Below are 15748 nucleotides of genomic sequence, written 5' to 3'. Positions count from 1 at the left end.
AGTGCACTTGCGCTTAGCTTAAATGCACATCATCTGCCTAGTCCATTAAAGGTACGACAACTCCCAGGAAGCCTGACGCTGATCATGCCACCAGGTAGGAAGGAAGACTTTTATGAAAACCACGACTTCAAAATGCACATTCAACCTAACGAATCCGGAGTTGGCAAGGCTGGGGTAAGGAGAAAATCCCACAACCTGCAACATCTCTTACTTCATCACATCGTACTTTCCGTCTTTAGCCCTGATCTCAATCTCCGGGTTTCCTCTACACTGGCCGAGAGTCACTTCGCCTGTCCTGGTACAGAGTACAGAGAGGCATCTCACGAAACGACTACGCCATCTCACGCAAGTTAAACAATCTAGCATCAGTTGCCAGATCTGAAGACCAAATACACATAAGCTGTTGCACGGCGATCCTCCCCAGATTCCATCGTCTTCTCGCAGAGATGGAGTAATATTTTACACATCGTCCTCAGCATCAAGGCTCTATATTTCCAGGCCCTGGAAACGATGAAAGTCAAAGAGGAAACCTTGACTTAACGGAAAGGTTGTTGGTCACTTGTACTTTGAAGAGCGATGTCGGTTCTAAATAGAGGTGACCAGCTATAAGAACAACGAGAGTTTCTGCCCAAGTATTTATTGAAACGCAAAACTCTCTATCTGGATTGACATTCGACAGACTTGCAACGGGCGAAACTGACCTCTGTGTCTCATCATGATTACTTGAGAGCGATTGCTACCACACATTCAACAAGCCGGGATTCTATCTTATCATTTGCTGACCCGGTACTAGCATCTCGGACTTCAACAAAAGAGCACGGCCAATACTCCGGTTACTGGCAGAGGTGTCAATCTCGTCGCGATGATTCGTCGCAGGTCATCGTGACACAGCTAGATAGTGTTGTGCTTAATACCAATCAAGGGACGAGATGTACGATGAAAGAAGCCTTTGATTGGGAAAAAACCCGAGGCGTCAGTGGAGCTCGTTCGGATGTAACTGGATCTTAATCATGTGCCTGGTGTCTGCCCGGATGGTTTCAACGAGGGTGCCCTCAACCTCATCGGCTGAGGAAGCGCATGATAGTTGACTAGACTGCAAGCAGTTTGCTGGCATGCATGCCTCATTCATCCCGAGGCTATTGAGCCTTTGCCTGCCCTATTGCTTTCTTGATACGCACAACGTTGGATCCTAGTGTATGGAATCCGCAGCCACCGTTCTTAATCCTCTTTTGATTCTCAGACTGTCATTCCCTTGATCATCGGCAACCGATACTAGATAAACCTCTGCATTCTCAGACTCTTTTCCAGGCCCACTACTTGGCCCTGTGCTTTTTTATCTACACATACTGGGATGAACACTCTTCAGGCGCCGCGAGAGCTGCCACTGCGCACGATCATCAGAAGCGTTTCCCACGCGTGACTATTAGAATGTCATTGAGACCCGAATGCCACCCTCGGATCAACCACCACTCCAAACTTAGGATCACTGGACTAGAAACAGTGATCCTTGAAAGCATAATGACCTGTGTAGTAGCCAAGGTGTTCTCTTGACATCTTTCTAGGGTGTCGACAAGATCTGCGGTGGCTGCCCGAACATGGGTGTTGACCCTGACTCTCAAGGCACCACTGACCTGCATCATACCCCTTGAATTACCATTCACCAGTCTTGGTTACTGTATGACAACCGGTTCCCCCGATGAAGTTCCTTGCTTCTGTCTCTGTCTCTACAATTCTCAACTTCTTCCCCGCGCGCACAGTGTCTATGGTCAAGACCCCTGAGGGATCAATGATCACCACACTCTTGCCATCAACCAGTAGTCTGTAGACATCTGCTTGAATGATCCGCTGGGCCACCGCATTGAATGAAAAGACATCCCGGAATGAAAAGACAATGGCGCAGGCATGGCGGGAACGCCCAGAGCCGGGATCATCCGGATTGGGTTGACCAAGTTCGCGTGTGATAGCGCGGGTCAGGCGCTCCGAGCCTGCAAAACGAACGACGCCTCGTAGGCTGAAGATGATGACTTCTCTGTTGCAGTTTGCGTGATGGGGCTCGCTTTCACCAGCAACAATGGTTGCCACAGATGTCCGCAACGTCGCCTGTGCAATCTGGCTCACGTCCATCATGTGAAGACCCATGTCACGGGACAATTGCTCGCAAATGGCGACACCGCGAACACTGTTGCCGCGCCCATCAAGCTTGGGCGAGAAGACAGCAATGCCCATCTGACCTGGCAGGGCCCCAATGATGCCCCCAGCCACACCGCTTTTCGCTGGTATTCCAATTCTGGAGACCCAGTCTCCCGCGGCATCGTACATACCACACGTGGTCATGACGGAGAGAATCTGGCGGACGCTTGTCTGGGGAATGATGGCTTCGCCAGTCTCTGGGTGTATGCCGGCGTTGCAGAGAGTTGCCGCCATCATGGCTAGGTCACGCACATTGACATTGATGGCACATTGGCGAATGTATCCTTTGACGGCCTCTTGGGGGTCACAGGTGATGATACCTGCCGCCTTGAGCATGTAGCCAATTCCCATGTTGCGATCAGCATTTCTCATCTCGGCCTCGTAAACATCCTCGCATACATGCAGTTGTCGACCTGCTAATCTCGAGAGGGCTTTCAAGATGCGGTCTGTTCTCTGTTCAGCTGTGGCATTGGGTCCCACGATGAGAGAATGTGCTGTAATCGCCCCAGCGTTGATCATGGGATTCATGGGTCGATTGCTGCCACGCTCCAGGGACAGACTGTTGAAGGCATCACCCGAAGGCTCGACGCCAATCTTTTCCAGAACTTTATCCAGGCCCGCATCCTCAATTGCAAGTGCGTAGACAAAGGATTTGGAGATGGACTGGATGGAAAACTCGACTTGGTCATCTCCAGCTGAGTACAGTTGGCCATCTACCATAGCAAGAGCCACGGCGATTTTGGACGTGTCGGCCTTGGCCAGTGTCTCAATGTAGCTGGCTGGTTTGCCATCTTCGATCGGGCGTGCGTTTTCAAGCACTTGGTTGAGGTAGTCGGGAATAGGGGACTTCATTGCGCCGAGAGATCGATCATGAGCTCAGTTTTGGTAGATTGATGCAAGGTCCAAAGCTTCTGAAGTCGAGAGAAATTCTGCCAGCGGGAGTGTCGTAAGCTAATAAGAGTGTTGGCAAAGTTTGTGAAATCGCTCGTCTAATGCCAATGGAGCCAAACAGCGGCCTGAGAAAAAAGTTAAACACCATAGAGGGCAAAGTACCTACAGCTCCTTAAAAACACCGTGAGTATACAGCACCATAACTCTGAAAAAATTGAAAAATAAAAACAAGAAAAAAAATATCACAATACCAAGGTTGACTCTATTAATATTCCACAATATTTCATTATCTTGATTCCTATTATACTGCTCACTAAGGAGAGGCCCAGAGGCCAATGTCCTTGTACTGGTGTCTTGTGTTTTTCTTTGACCGCGTTGACCGCGTGCTCATGCTGTTTTTTTTTTACGTTATATTTCACGATGCGGGCGAGGTCACGTGTCTTGTTGCAAGGGTCACTACGTTACTGTACGTAATTCGGCCGGGTTTCGGCTTATACCGCCTCCAATTCTTGGTTGTTTCGCAGTTGTATTATTTCTGTTGAGTTGCTCCGAGACCCCCGCCCCTGACCTTGTGAAGCCTTTTGACTCAGCACTGCCTCCAATCGTAGGTCAGTATTCAGGTCTGTGGACCTACACTCCCCAGAGAAGACAGAAAGGTCCAGGGTGGCTCCGCTCGACGTCACAACGGCTGATGGGTTCTCTTGAAGATATTAGTGAGTTAACAGCGTAGCTCCGTTCAACAGCTATTGTAGGGGTTTCTTTCTTTCTGTCAAAAACCAAGAAGCCAAACAAGTATTGCTACCTCTTGAAATTTGCTTGACATCTCCAATTGCGAAATATGCGGTTTATCCCTTGTGTTCTTCAATGAGTTCGTCGTCACCTATCACCGACATCTCCCCGTGTGCGTCTGATCTCTTCGCAACGATGCCTCCGTCTATCAAATCATTCTCTCCTGCTGCTCAATAGTGGCTAACAACTATTTACTCCCAGCCCTATCGTTCTGAGGATGGATAAGTGTTTTGCCCCTGTCAACATCAGATCGCGGGGAAATTGTGGGGAAGCAATGCTGTTTAATTTTCAGCTGGTTATACAACTCACCTTTTCACTCCAAGATCGACTTAGATCCCATTCCAGCTACAATTCGCCGTAATTAATTCTGATTCGAATGATGAGTCATGTCGGGGTCGAATCAAGGTGACCCTCTGCGGCTACCTCCACCACCCGCATCCATTGCACGACAAAGGCCGACTATCGTATCGCCAATGAGCTGCCGTTCTTGCCGAAGGAGAAAAGTGACTCCTCCCACAGCTTTCTATGGCTTGAAAGAAATCTGTTGACATGATTGTAGTCCAAATGCTCCCGAAGTATCCCCTCTTGTGAAACATGCCAGAGGCATGGCTTTCAGTGCATCTACGGTAATCGACCTGAATTGAGAGTCTTTGTTTCAAGTTGCACTGATCAAATATTTAGATGCTACTCCAAAGAAGCGCGTCTCTCCCTCCCATTTGGTAAAGGATCTTCTGCGCCGCATGGATACGCTAGAGCGGCAATCCACGGATCCAGGTATGGAGAGCAACCAAGATGGAGCTCCTCGGGCCACGTCACCAGACAAAGTGCTGGATTCATCATGTTCTGCTCCGAAGAGAAATAATCTCCAAGTCAGTATAGCCACTCGTAGGGCGGTCTTGACGGCATTCTTCTCTCGTGTTCATGGCAATCCCTATGTGTTCCTTGACGAGGAGACCACAAGAAGCCATGTGATGAACGGTCAAGTCTCAGATGGGTTCCTTCACGCTCTGGTAGCCGTAGCCTCGCGGTAGGAAAACTCCAAATAATCCTTCATGATCATGTCTAACGGTGAACAGGTATGTTCCTGATGCTGAGGGTGGAAGCAAGACAGACCAGGCCGCGCATCATTTGGGAGTTTCTGAGCAATGCGCCGATCTGAACGATATGTCCACGGAAACTGTACAGACCCTAACTCTACAAGCCATGTGTCTAATATCTCTTGGCCGCGGGTCTGCAGCTTGGATGAAGATTGGCACGGCTATCCGCATGGCTCAAGGCATGGAGCTGCAAAGACAAGCCATTTCTGACCATGCATCATCTCCTTTGAAAGTTAACCTAGCCCGACAGTGTACCCTTGCACTGTATGCGATGGACCGTTTCAGCGTTTGCGGGTCAAATCGGCCGATGATGATCAGCGACGACTGGGTTCAAGGGTCAAGGCAACCGAGTGACCAGTCTGGCCTCAGCGCATTAACAAGGTTAGATCAGCCATCCTTTCGAAATACCGATCAAGGGCAAGTAATTCACGACCTATTTGCGGATATCCTGAGACTCCTCGGTCAATCGACCCGATACCTTCAGAAGGGCGGCGTTCAGGGCGACAGTCATTTTCCGTGGCATCAACACTCAATCCTCTCAAAGCTAGTTGGAGAGTTGACCGAATGGAAGACCCGAGTCGATGCGGCTATTCCATTTCGCACTCTTGACTACTCCAATAGCATCAACGTCAACTGGCTCTGCCTAAGCTGGTTTTCGTATCATGCCATTCTGGTCCGCCTGTACCGACAGTTTCTGCCATTGATCATGGTGGAAAATGCATCGGATTATACATCAGACCCATGGCAGAAGGAGACTTCAAGAAAATGCGTCGAACATGCAATTAAAATGGCCGAGTTATGCGATGAAGCCACAGGGCATGGCTACTCGTGGCCTTTCTTCACGTCGTATGCACATTTACCGTGTTTAATATACCGTGACCTCAGTATTAACAGCCCAAAAGGTTTTGCCTCGCATCCGCAGCTACGGTACTCATACACGCCAAATACTACGATTTCATAACTGGAACCGTTGAGTATCTGGTCACTATTGTCGAGCGGCTCATAACGATGCTTGCCGAGAACCCACTGGTAGAGCTTCAGGTGAGCATCTATCAGACCCTTGCTGAGCTGATGACTGACTGAAAAGCTGGAAATGTTGCGGAGAATGTACAAGTGCCACTCGGAGATGATTGTAGAATACTGCTCTGGCACTTTGATGACAACAAACTTGGATCTGACACAGTTTTATAAAAGGTATCCCAAGGGCGAGTTTGATCCCAGCCACATCCCTTTTGCGCAGCCAAATGACTGGATGGATGCAAGGTGAGATATACCATGATACCCAATCTTATACATGCTCACAAAACAGTCTCGATGGGCCAGACGACCTCTTCTCATTAGGCTCTCTGCCCGAGAAGTTGAGCAGTTTACGTGGAAGTCCCTATACATTCCAAAGAGCTGGTGCATCCTTGTCTCAGACACCAAGAGTCTCGGAGGCTAGCGAAAGTTGGTCAAACCAGTGTCACGTTTCTGGAATGACGAGTTGTCTTGATGACTATCTTCGACTCGACGATGAGCATTACACTCCAATGCCGGTAGACGAAAATCAGATCACACAGGCTTACGAGCCAATGGATGAGGAGCTTCTAAAATCAGTAAGATAAACCAAAACCCCTCGTGTCGTTTACTAACAACCACAGCTTTTAGAGTATATAGAGGGTGATTGTGTAGTTTGAGAGTTTCGAGGTTAATATGCGCATTTTCATTTCTTCTTCATAGGTCTCACGGGACGAGAATACGTATACACTCATGGTGCTTATGCTTTGCTTCGCCCTAAATAAATCATCTTCTGCCCACCCGACGGCTACGCTAAGAAGCAAGATTAACCTCTCCTATACGGTAAAACTAATAGAAGTCGCTGTAGAAAAGAAAATAGGGATACCTCTAAAGTCCTTTGTAGATCCTCGGAGCCTACATAGCTACTAGTTCACCATATATAACGTCCGCGCGGCGAGCATGCTAACCTCGTTGACAATGAGCAGATACTTTTCCTACTAGTCCATCTATGACGATCTGTTAATATAACGATCGGACGAGTTGGAGGGCCTAATCCCATCGGCACCTTTGTCTCTATTGGCACTCATGCGTGATGCGTCCTTAGTGAAGTTGCGAGCCGGCGATACCGTGCCTGGCATGCCGTTCCCTCCCTGCCTCTCTAAACCCAGCCAGCCCCTTGATGAGCACAGAGTAAGTAACCCTGATTGCCGCGCGGCGACCATCAGTTCATTGATACCCCCCACGCCGTATGAGTCACTCCGGCCGGCCCCGCCCCACTTACATGCTTTTCGAGCAACGTATCGGAACATTATCAAAGTAGCGGAGGCAGATATAAGTTGAGGAGAGGGATACTGGCTGAATAGAAACGGAAGCTTTAAATTACCAACCTTCAATATTGACACGAGCTTGAAAAATGGACATTGAAGAGCTTGGCCACGGCCGACCACCAACGCCTTCCCATCATCCTACCGCAGGTGTTCGCATGCTCCCTCAGGAAATTAAAGCCATTGTTTCTTTTGGGCTCCCAGACTATGACCTGGTATCGATCACGCAGATTCCATCTGGAAAGTCCTTCAATAATCGTATCTACTTCCTCAAGCTAAAACATTCTGCGAGCAAGGCCATGTTACTACCAGGAACCCTGTTGCAGCCAGAGCAAGTCGTCTTAAAGGTCAACGGCCGCTTCTTTGGGGCAAATAAGATTCAAAATGAAGTGTCCTGCTTTCAGCTTCTCCAGAGATACTGCCCTGATGTCCCGTCGCCGCGTGCCCTGGCCTGGTCCGAGGATGGACATGTCGCGACTTATGCGACCTCATATCAGACAAGGACATGTTCCCTTGATATGCCGCCCGGCGTGGAAAAGCTTGAGCATGGCGGGTGGATATTAATGTCATACCTTCCTGGAAGCCCAATGCCAACCGCCGACCTGAGCGACGCGATTCTCACAGACCTGGCCAAGCAGCTCGGTGATATTATCGTGTGCTTGAGGCGAAACATTCCTCCTCAAAAGCGCTGCGGAAACATTCGTCTCCCACCTCGAAAACTCGGAGAGCAATGTGTGCCCGTAGTAGATGGCACAGCTCTAACCATCCGTGACATCATCCAAGAGGGCATTGAGGTCAACGATCCTATCACCACTGCAAACGAATACTACCGGCTCAGGCTGACGGATAAGCTACGAGAGCTCGAAACTTCCGATATCTACGCCCCAAATAGATCCCTCGTAGAGCCTCTCCGTGCTTTCATATCCGAGCAGCTCCCACACCTCGAGCTTACCGACGGCGACGGCATCCCCTCCGGCGAGTTCGTTCTGACACACTACGACCTCTCTCCGCGCAACGTCCTCGTCTCGGGCCGGCCGCCCCGCATCACTGGCCTCGTCGACTTTGAGTTTGCGGGCTTCTTCCCGCCCGTCGAAGAGTTCCTGAACGACGTCATCAACAATGGTGGGGAGTGGCCGCGCGAATTTTACGAGGCGTACCTGGCGCGCCTCCACGAGAAGGGGGTCGCGACGCCGGTACGGGGGTTCGATCCAGATGTATGGAACCGCAATTGCTGGCTTGAGACGCTTGTAGGGAGCATTGCGCCGTGGTACTTGCCCGGCGGCTGGAAGGGGGAGGAGTTGCAGGCCAAGCTGAGAGAGGCAGAGGCTAATGCGAGGGAGATGTTGGAGAGGCTTATTAGGGATCATGACAAATATCGGGAGCGGGCAGTTCAGTGACGCGACGATGAGACGCCGTAGAGGCCTTGAAATACATTTCAGACTCAGTGTGTTCCCAGCCGCCCACAGCCGGCGCTACCTATTGGATGAAACGGAGGAAAAATGCGATCAAATGATATAGATCACGAAGATGATGGTCAAGGGGTGCACGATGTCGGGTTGTTCTTGCTGTCTGCCTTATTTCTGCCTTTTATCGGTGACCTCACGCAGTCAAGGGGGACAGAGTGTGTATGGTTTGGCTGCAACGAGTCACCTGTCGTTGCGGTCTTGTACGTAAATGCGTTAGACCGTAGCGTCAGAGAGGGCTACATCCGCGCCCCCTGTAGGGAGGCAAGTATACAGAGGGAAGTTGGGGGAAAAATCGAGTCTTGACTGTGGAAGAGATGACGAGCTACTTGCAGAGGCGAGCAATTGACTCCAGTGAGGCAATTTCAGGAGGGAAGAACCCCTCAGTAAGCCCTCCGAGGCGGGGAAGCCTATTCTGCAGTGTGGTCGTCACATGAGGCGATCCCAATAACAATACCCCTTTAGGCCTTTTCTCTATTGTACGCATCCTCTTGTGTATGTGTAGCACCAACGTTCCATAACTGTTGCAGAAGGCGTTTTGTCTCAGCAGTGTTCCAACGCAGGTGCAATACAGTTGCACCTGCATTTATCTAATAATAAGGTAATCATGCTGTCTTTACTTTTATCATGACGATGCAGGGCATTATGCCACCAGGACACCCTAGATACATTCACCATGTAAGCCACCAAAGACCGCCCCACGCAAGCTTGCGAATAACACTTATGAAAATCTTCTTAGCAGGCTCTTGGCAGTAAATGATGTAAATAACAGCACCTTGAAACCCGCCATAGCCATCTTCGTTCCTCAAGATTCTTTTGCGCAAACCGCGACCGGTTTCCCTCTCTTGTTGCGATTGTGGCTGATGGCCTCTCCTTAAGCACAATCAACCTCTTCCCATTGGCGGAAAGATTCGTTACGCTGATTCGCGGACTCTCGAAATGCCGACGTATTCGACAGCTCCACTGCGATTAACGTTAACAAGGCCTGGATATTCAAATAGGCAAAGAACGCTAAAATGTTTATCCACATACTTAAGACCCCATCCTCTTTGGCGCTGCAGGACACCTCCGGTCATTGGTAGGGGGCTTCAGCAAGCATGGAATGTTTGGTACTCGTTCACGACGCGTCCTTCAGCTTCGTCGTCGATCTAGTTGCCAGCATTACAGGGTACCGCGTCCAGGCCAGTGACATCACAAAACATGAGGAGAAAGGCCCATTCATCTTTGCTGTCCAGCGAGAAAGGGTTGGGCAATCAGGTGAAAGGTCTCCTCGACTGCAGGGGCTTTGGCCAACCTCTCTCATCATCAATGTGGCGTCCCTCGACTCGGTCATAAGGACAGAACCCAATCTCCATCTGAAATATGATCATGAATATCTCTTCTGGCCCACAAAGTTCTCGTGCAAGGGCTTTTCCAGATTTCTCACCCTGGTCACTGGCCAAAGCGATCCTCTGGCACAAATCAAAAGCAAGCAGCGCTCAGCATATATCGGTCTCACTTACCCCGACATCCGTGTTTCTTTGTCCAACATGCCCATTGTTTCGGTTGGTGCAGACGCACTGGAACTCCGAGTAGATCTGTTGAGGGAAGAAGATCATCCGGGTGATATCCCAACCCTTGGATATGTCGCTGAGCAGCTCGCGGCTCTTCGATTGCAGTCGGAGCTGCCCATCATCTTTACAATTAGACTTGAACCATCAGGAGGCCGGTAAGTCGCCTTATCTAGAAGACATCTACATTAGACTAATGAGGATAGTTGGCCCCTGGAGCAAAAAGATCTGGCAATCGAGTATCTACGATATGGGTTGCTGTGGGGTGTTGACTTTATCGATGTTGAGGACTTGCTTGACAATGACCTCAGGAATTTGCTGGTTTCCCAGAGAGGCCATACCAAGGTCATTGCATCCCATCACGACTTCTCCGGCAGCCTCGACTGGTCGTCCTCAGACACCGACCAAGTATACAACACTTGCGCATCTTATGGCGATGTGGTGCTCATGGCCGGAATTTCCACTAACCTTAGTGATGCTTCCAAGATTCGTCAGTTCCGAGACAGGATAAACAGCCTTGAGGGCAACAAACCTCTAGCTGCTTTCAATACGGGAACATCTGGAAAACTTTCTAGAATTTTGAATCCTTTCTTGCAAGCTACTACCCATCATCTACTTCCGAGCTCGAGTGCGCGAGACCAGCTTTCGCTGGTAGAGTCAAATGGGTATGACCTGAATCGCTTTCGGTGGGCAAATTCTAAGACTTGTGTACAGTGTTCTTTCAGTACTTGGCGAGCTCGCTCCAACGACCGCATACTTCTTTCAGGGGCAACACTCGGATGCTTCCTTGATGGACAAATGCTTCAAAGAGTTGAACCTCCCCCATCGAGTGGCTGTCATGAGCCAGAAACCGGACACATTGATACAAAGCCTCTTGAAGGAACCAGATACTGCTAGTGTAGTATTCGGCCAGTTTTCTGACTTCTCGCATCTGGCTACTCAGCGTTTTGACCTCACAGATAGTAGCCTGGTGGATACAGTGGTTCTCAGAGATGGCCAAATGGTTGGCCATACCTGTCAGGCAAATGCTCTGAACGCTGTTTTACTTCAAGAGAATACTCCTTCGGCATTTGCAGACCAAGAATTTCTCGTTATGAGCAATTCGTGGGACGAGGCCAGAACTATCATCTCGGTCCTATTGTCTCTAAGTTGCAGCAAAGTTTGGACCCTCGGATTCGCTGCCCCGAACATCAGCGACAAGTTATCGCCACTAAACATCAAGGTTCTAAGTGATTCCTTCAACCCTGCGGGGGTCTTTTGCATGTCACCAAGCCATGACAGGACCATTCTTGCTGCACTGGTTACAATGATAGCCGGGAGGCAGAATAAAAAAAGGGTCATCTACTTGGATACGTGGGGCTCTCCCAAAGATCCAGGCATGACTGCAGCAAAGGCCTCGGGGTGGCGCATCATTACGCAGGAGCATATATCTGCAGCTGTTTTGGTGGAAAGGATGAGAGTGTCGGTGGATCAATCTGTGCCATACAGCTTCGTTCAAATGGTTAAGAGACAGCAACTATCATGAGTCCAGCCTCTTACAGATATTGATTTGCTCAGTGTGCTAACATCGATCTTCTGGCTCAGTTAACCTATCAAGGGCCGGGCTTCAACTGTAAAAAAGAACAAATTACTGTGTGCTAACATCAATGCTCATAGCTTCGCCTGACTCACGTCCGTCGCATTCAGTGCCGCCTTTGCAGCCCATCGTCCTGTCACAAAAGCCTGAGCCAGCCCACCGCCGTACCTCCAGTTTGAAAAGCCACCAGCGTCCATGCCACACGCAAAAAGCCCCGGAATGACTCTCTCATCATCATCCGTGACTCGAGATAAACTGTCAATCTTGAGCCCACCGTAAGTAAACGTAATGGATGGCTGGACCTCCAGCGCCCAGTATGGACCTTTCTCGCTCCCTTCAAGCGTCACATGAGGCTCGTGGTTACTGCCGACCGGGGCATCAAGAATCTCATCGCTGTCGCCTCTTACCGCACGGTTGTACTGACGGATTGTGTGTTGCAAGGCCTGTAGCGGAACGCCCCAGCTGGACACATGCTTTAGAAGCTCTTCAACTGTCTCGGCGCTGGCAACCCGTCCCCCAAAAGCCTTTGCCTTCTCAAGACGATCGATCTTTCCGGCATTTGGAAATACTTCTCCGAGTGCCCAACGCTTCCGGACTTCGTTGTTAAGTAACATGTACCCAACGCGACCTGGCTGATGAGCCAGCTCCTGATTGTTGACCTCGTCGCCATATGTCTCGTCGCAGAACCTCCGGCCGTCACGGTTCACGAGGATGGAGTATCCGGACTGAAACTGGGCGAGGTGGATAAAGTGGGAAGGATCGACATCTCGTCTCTTCAGCGGGGATGGAAGTAAATGGCCGTAAAATGTCGAGAGACCACGGCTGGTCCCAGCTCCAGCTTGTGTGCCCAGCTTGAAGCCATCGCCAGTAGAGTACGGGTTTGACCGGGTGAATATGGTGTCCGATCCTTGTCCAATGTGCTGCTCAACTAGTTGTGGGCTACCTTGGAAGCCACCAGTAGCAATGATGACGGCTTTGGCTGAACAAAACACAAGTGTGCCATCATTCTTGCGTAGAACAGCTCCCGTGATTCGATTTCCAGTAGCTCCCGGGGTCTCTTGAGTAAGGCCAACAGCTGACGTTTCGCGTAGGATCTTTGCCTTTGGATTGGCTGTGATGATTGACTCGGCCTTGGCAAGCCATTGCGGAACGTTGATGGGAAAGCCAATACCAATTGTCATGATGCCGTTGAATTGGTCGTGTGTCTCAACTCCGTTATCCCGCATCCACTGGACGGCATTCGGATATTCGGTGATGAACTTGTTCAAGAGCTCGGGATCCGCAAACGGGATCGTTTCCTGTGCAATTTTGGTGTCTCTAGGCGCCCAGAACATGCCCGCCGACCTAACCATCGCGTCAGTGAACAAGCATAGAATAAGTTGGCCAACTTACAACTTCGAAGAACCACCAAGAACATGGCTCTTTTCGACCAGGATACATCTAACCTGGGAAGATTCACTCAGGGCGATGGCTGCAGAGAGGCCAGACATGCCTCCACCAATGATGACCACATCAGTCTCGATTCGCTCCGGCGTGGGTGCCATGGTCCCTAGTAAGAGTATTTTGCTTGTCAACGGTCTACTCTCATTTCATCGCGAACTTATAGCAGACATTTCAGGCATCTGAGAACTACATCCGATAGCGACCTCGGTAATAACATCGGGAAGATCACCATCGGGGCCGACAGAGTCCGCCAATGACGGCGTCCCGTTTCAACGTTGTACCGCGTCATGTAATGTTCCCGCATTTCAATGTTCTTGTAAGGAAACAGAAACGATTGTTTAAAAGGAAGGTTATCTCTAGAAGATAAAGTCGCACAAGGATTACCACAACATTCTTTTCCAACTTAATTGATCCCCTCATCCCATATCTGATATCACGATGCCTCACCACCAACTTCCAAATCAGCTCGGCATTGCAACACTGTCGCTGGGCCACTGTACAAAGCACAAGCTCCGAGATCGCATCCGAGCAGCTGCAGAAGTTGGCTTCGACGTCATTGACCTCTTTGACGAGGACTGGGCGGCCTACCTTGCAGAAAATGGCCTTGATCCGACTGATCCTTGGGAGGCTACTGAGTCAAAGCTCCGTGTAGCGCAACAGCTGCGCGAGCTGATCGAGGCTCATGGCATGAGAATCGCCTGCACACAGCCACTGAGGGATATTGAAGGAAATCTGGACCCCAGAGAGAGGCAGGCAGCGATGCACCGGGCTACCGCCAGGTTCCCATTCATGCGCGCTTTTGATACCGATCTTGTCTTCATGTGCAGCAGTATGCGGCCAGATGACGGGGAGATAGCGACTGCCAACTTTCAGACTGTTGTGAGGGACTTGGCAGAGCTAGGAGACCTTGCCGCTGAGTTCTCTAGGAAGGATGGTGGAAAGCAGATACGTATCGGCTATGAACCACTTTCCTGGGCACGCAGGAATACCTGGGCTTCCGCCTGGGAGGTTGTCCGTGCAGTGGACCGTCCCAACGTGGGAATCATCCTGGACACGTTCAACATTCTCGCCGTCGAGTTCGCGGATCCATACTCCACCGTTGGGGAGGGCAGCATGCTGTACGCTTCGCGAGATCAAGCCCTTCGGATCCTCGGCGAGTCGATGGCATCCATGGCAACGACTGTCAAACCAGAGAAAATTTTCTTCGTACAGGTCGCCGACGCCGAGAGGATGGCAGGTCGAGGCTTCAAACCGGCGGAGGATCAGAGCGTGCCCCGGTTATTACCGTGGTCACGCTCGCATCGACTGTTCCCCGAGGAACAGAGGCGGGGAGGATATTTGCCAGTTGAGATGGTGGTGTCTGCAATTTTAAAGATGGGATACACTGGGCCTTTATCCCTGGAGGTTTTCTCTCATTCACTGCACATTCCGGGGCGGGAGGTTCCCCTTCAACTGGCAACGCGAGGAATCACTGGGTTGAAGTCTCTTCTAGACAGGGCGGCCCAGAAGTCAGGAGAGCACCATGATGATTCCAGGGCGAAGCTTTGAGCAACAAAGACTACCAACGACGTATTAAGCAGCGGTTTTAGTCAATATTGTTAATCGTATCTGGAATCTCTATGCCCATACCCCAGATCGAAGATTTTGATATTGACCTTTGAGGATATACTTGTTGTTTCCTGAAGGACGGTTGAAACGACTTTTAAGCTCTAGCCTAGGTGTTTCAAGAGGCAGCCCGAAGCAGAATGCTCGGCCCAAGTTCAACTGTAGACACCACATGAACCAAACCGTCTGAGTGCACATAGCTAGAGGCATCCATTGATCTAAGCCACCCGTATAGACATGAACGGTGTTGTTACTTCGAGGCATCTGGGTATATGGGTTCCACGAGAAACCTACACATCAAGCGAAGTCAAACACATCTCAGCAGAGAGCCAATCGCTAACTAGTAGGATTTTGGCGCGTCCTTATTACCCTCGGCACAAGAATGGCGTGGTCTACAACACGAGGTGTCACGCGGGGGCACTAATTACCCAAATCATAAATGCCACGTTATCACGACGACGTCACTTATGCATCTAATGTACAGAGTATAACTACACTGCGAGCAATAATTCTGCATCATGAATTTGCATACTACTCAACCACACGTTAAAAAAAAAACTGCCTCTTAACCCCTTAGACATGAGACTGTATAGAGAATCAAGGAGGAACATCCCTTCACATGTGCTCGGCATTGACCATCGTGATTTTCCACAACAAACTTGACTGCCCTGTTACTTGGGAAAGAGATGGGTCTCGCGGGACGTATTATGGACCGTCACGCTCGCCATGTGACGGACCAATGAATTCGTATGGTAGACGAGGCGGCTTGAACTCTAAGTGTAAACCTCGTGCTAGAGAGCAATCGCATGCCGGATGGAGGAAC

General features: G+C 50.1%; 6 protein-coding genes across 6 annotated transcripts; 4 read left to right on the top strand and 2 right to left on the bottom strand.

Annotated features, from left to right (window-relative positions):
- Window positions 1–1650: 1650 nt before the first annotated feature.
- On the bottom strand, window positions 1651–3042 carry MRS44_011937 (uncharacterized protein; the record flags this gene model as incomplete). The annotated part of the gene is made up of 1 exon (XM_046272459.2): window positions 1651–3042. The coding sequence occupies one exon, from the start codon at window positions 3040–3042 to the stop codon at window positions 1651–1653; it is 1392 nt and encodes a 463-aa protein (XP_046123548.1).
- Window positions 3043–3945: 903 nt separating this feature from the next.
- On the top strand, window positions 3946–6571 carry MRS44_011936 (uncharacterized protein; the record flags this gene model as incomplete). The annotated part of the gene is made up of 6 exons (XM_046273278.2): window positions 3946–3982; window positions 4552–4897; window positions 4947–5813; window positions 5870–6008; window positions 6151–6230; window positions 6277–6571. 6 exons carry the CDS (start codon window positions 3946–3948, stop codon window positions 6569–6571), a joined length of 1764 nt encoding a protein of 587 aa, XP_046123547.2.
- An 806-nt stretch (window positions 6572–7377) lies between these two features.
- Window positions 7378–8685, top strand: MRS44_011935 (uncharacterized protein; the record flags this gene model as incomplete). The annotated part of the gene is made up of 1 exon (XM_046278054.2): window positions 7378–8685. One exon carries the CDS (start codon window positions 7378–7380, stop codon window positions 8683–8685), a length of 1308 nt encoding a protein of 435 aa, XP_046123546.1.
- Window positions 8686–9848: 1163 nt separating this feature from the next.
- Window positions 9849–11826, top strand: MRS44_011934 (uncharacterized protein; the record flags this gene model as incomplete). Its single annotated transcript, XM_046273277.1, has 3 exons — window positions 9849–10459; window positions 10508–10966; window positions 11016–11826. 3 exons carry the CDS (start codon window positions 9849–9851, stop codon window positions 11824–11826), a joined length of 1881 nt encoding a protein of 626 aa, XP_046123545.1.
- A 67-nt stretch (window positions 11827–11893) lies between these two features.
- MRS44_011933 (uncharacterized protein) lies at window positions 11894–13421 on the bottom strand (the record flags this gene model as incomplete). Its single annotated transcript, XM_046273276.2, has 3 exons — window positions 11894–11911; window positions 11973–13221; window positions 13270–13421. The coding sequence occupies 3 exons, from the start codon at window positions 13419–13421 to the stop codon at window positions 11894–11896; spliced, it is 1419 nt and encodes a 472-aa protein (XP_046123544.2).
- Window positions 13422–13758: 337 nt separating this feature from the next.
- MRS44_011932 (uncharacterized protein) lies at window positions 13759–14868 on the top strand (the record flags this gene model as incomplete). The annotated part of the gene is made up of 1 exon (XM_046283249.2): window positions 13759–14868. The coding sequence occupies one exon, from the start codon at window positions 13759–13761 to the stop codon at window positions 14866–14868; it is 1110 nt and encodes a 369-aa protein (XP_046123543.1).
- Window positions 14869–15748: the final 880 nt, after the last annotated feature.

This window comes from Fusarium solani (assembly GCF_023522795.1).
Source record: "Fusarium solani strain SB1 chromosome Unknown bctg00000007, whole genome shotgun sequence".
NCBI classification, from domain to species: domain Eukaryota; kingdom Fungi; phylum Ascomycota; class Sordariomycetes; order Hypocreales; family Nectriaceae; genus Fusarium; species Fusarium solani.
The sequence above is the reverse complement of the archived record's forward strand: the minus strand, read 5'-3'. Positions and strand labels throughout refer to the sequence as shown.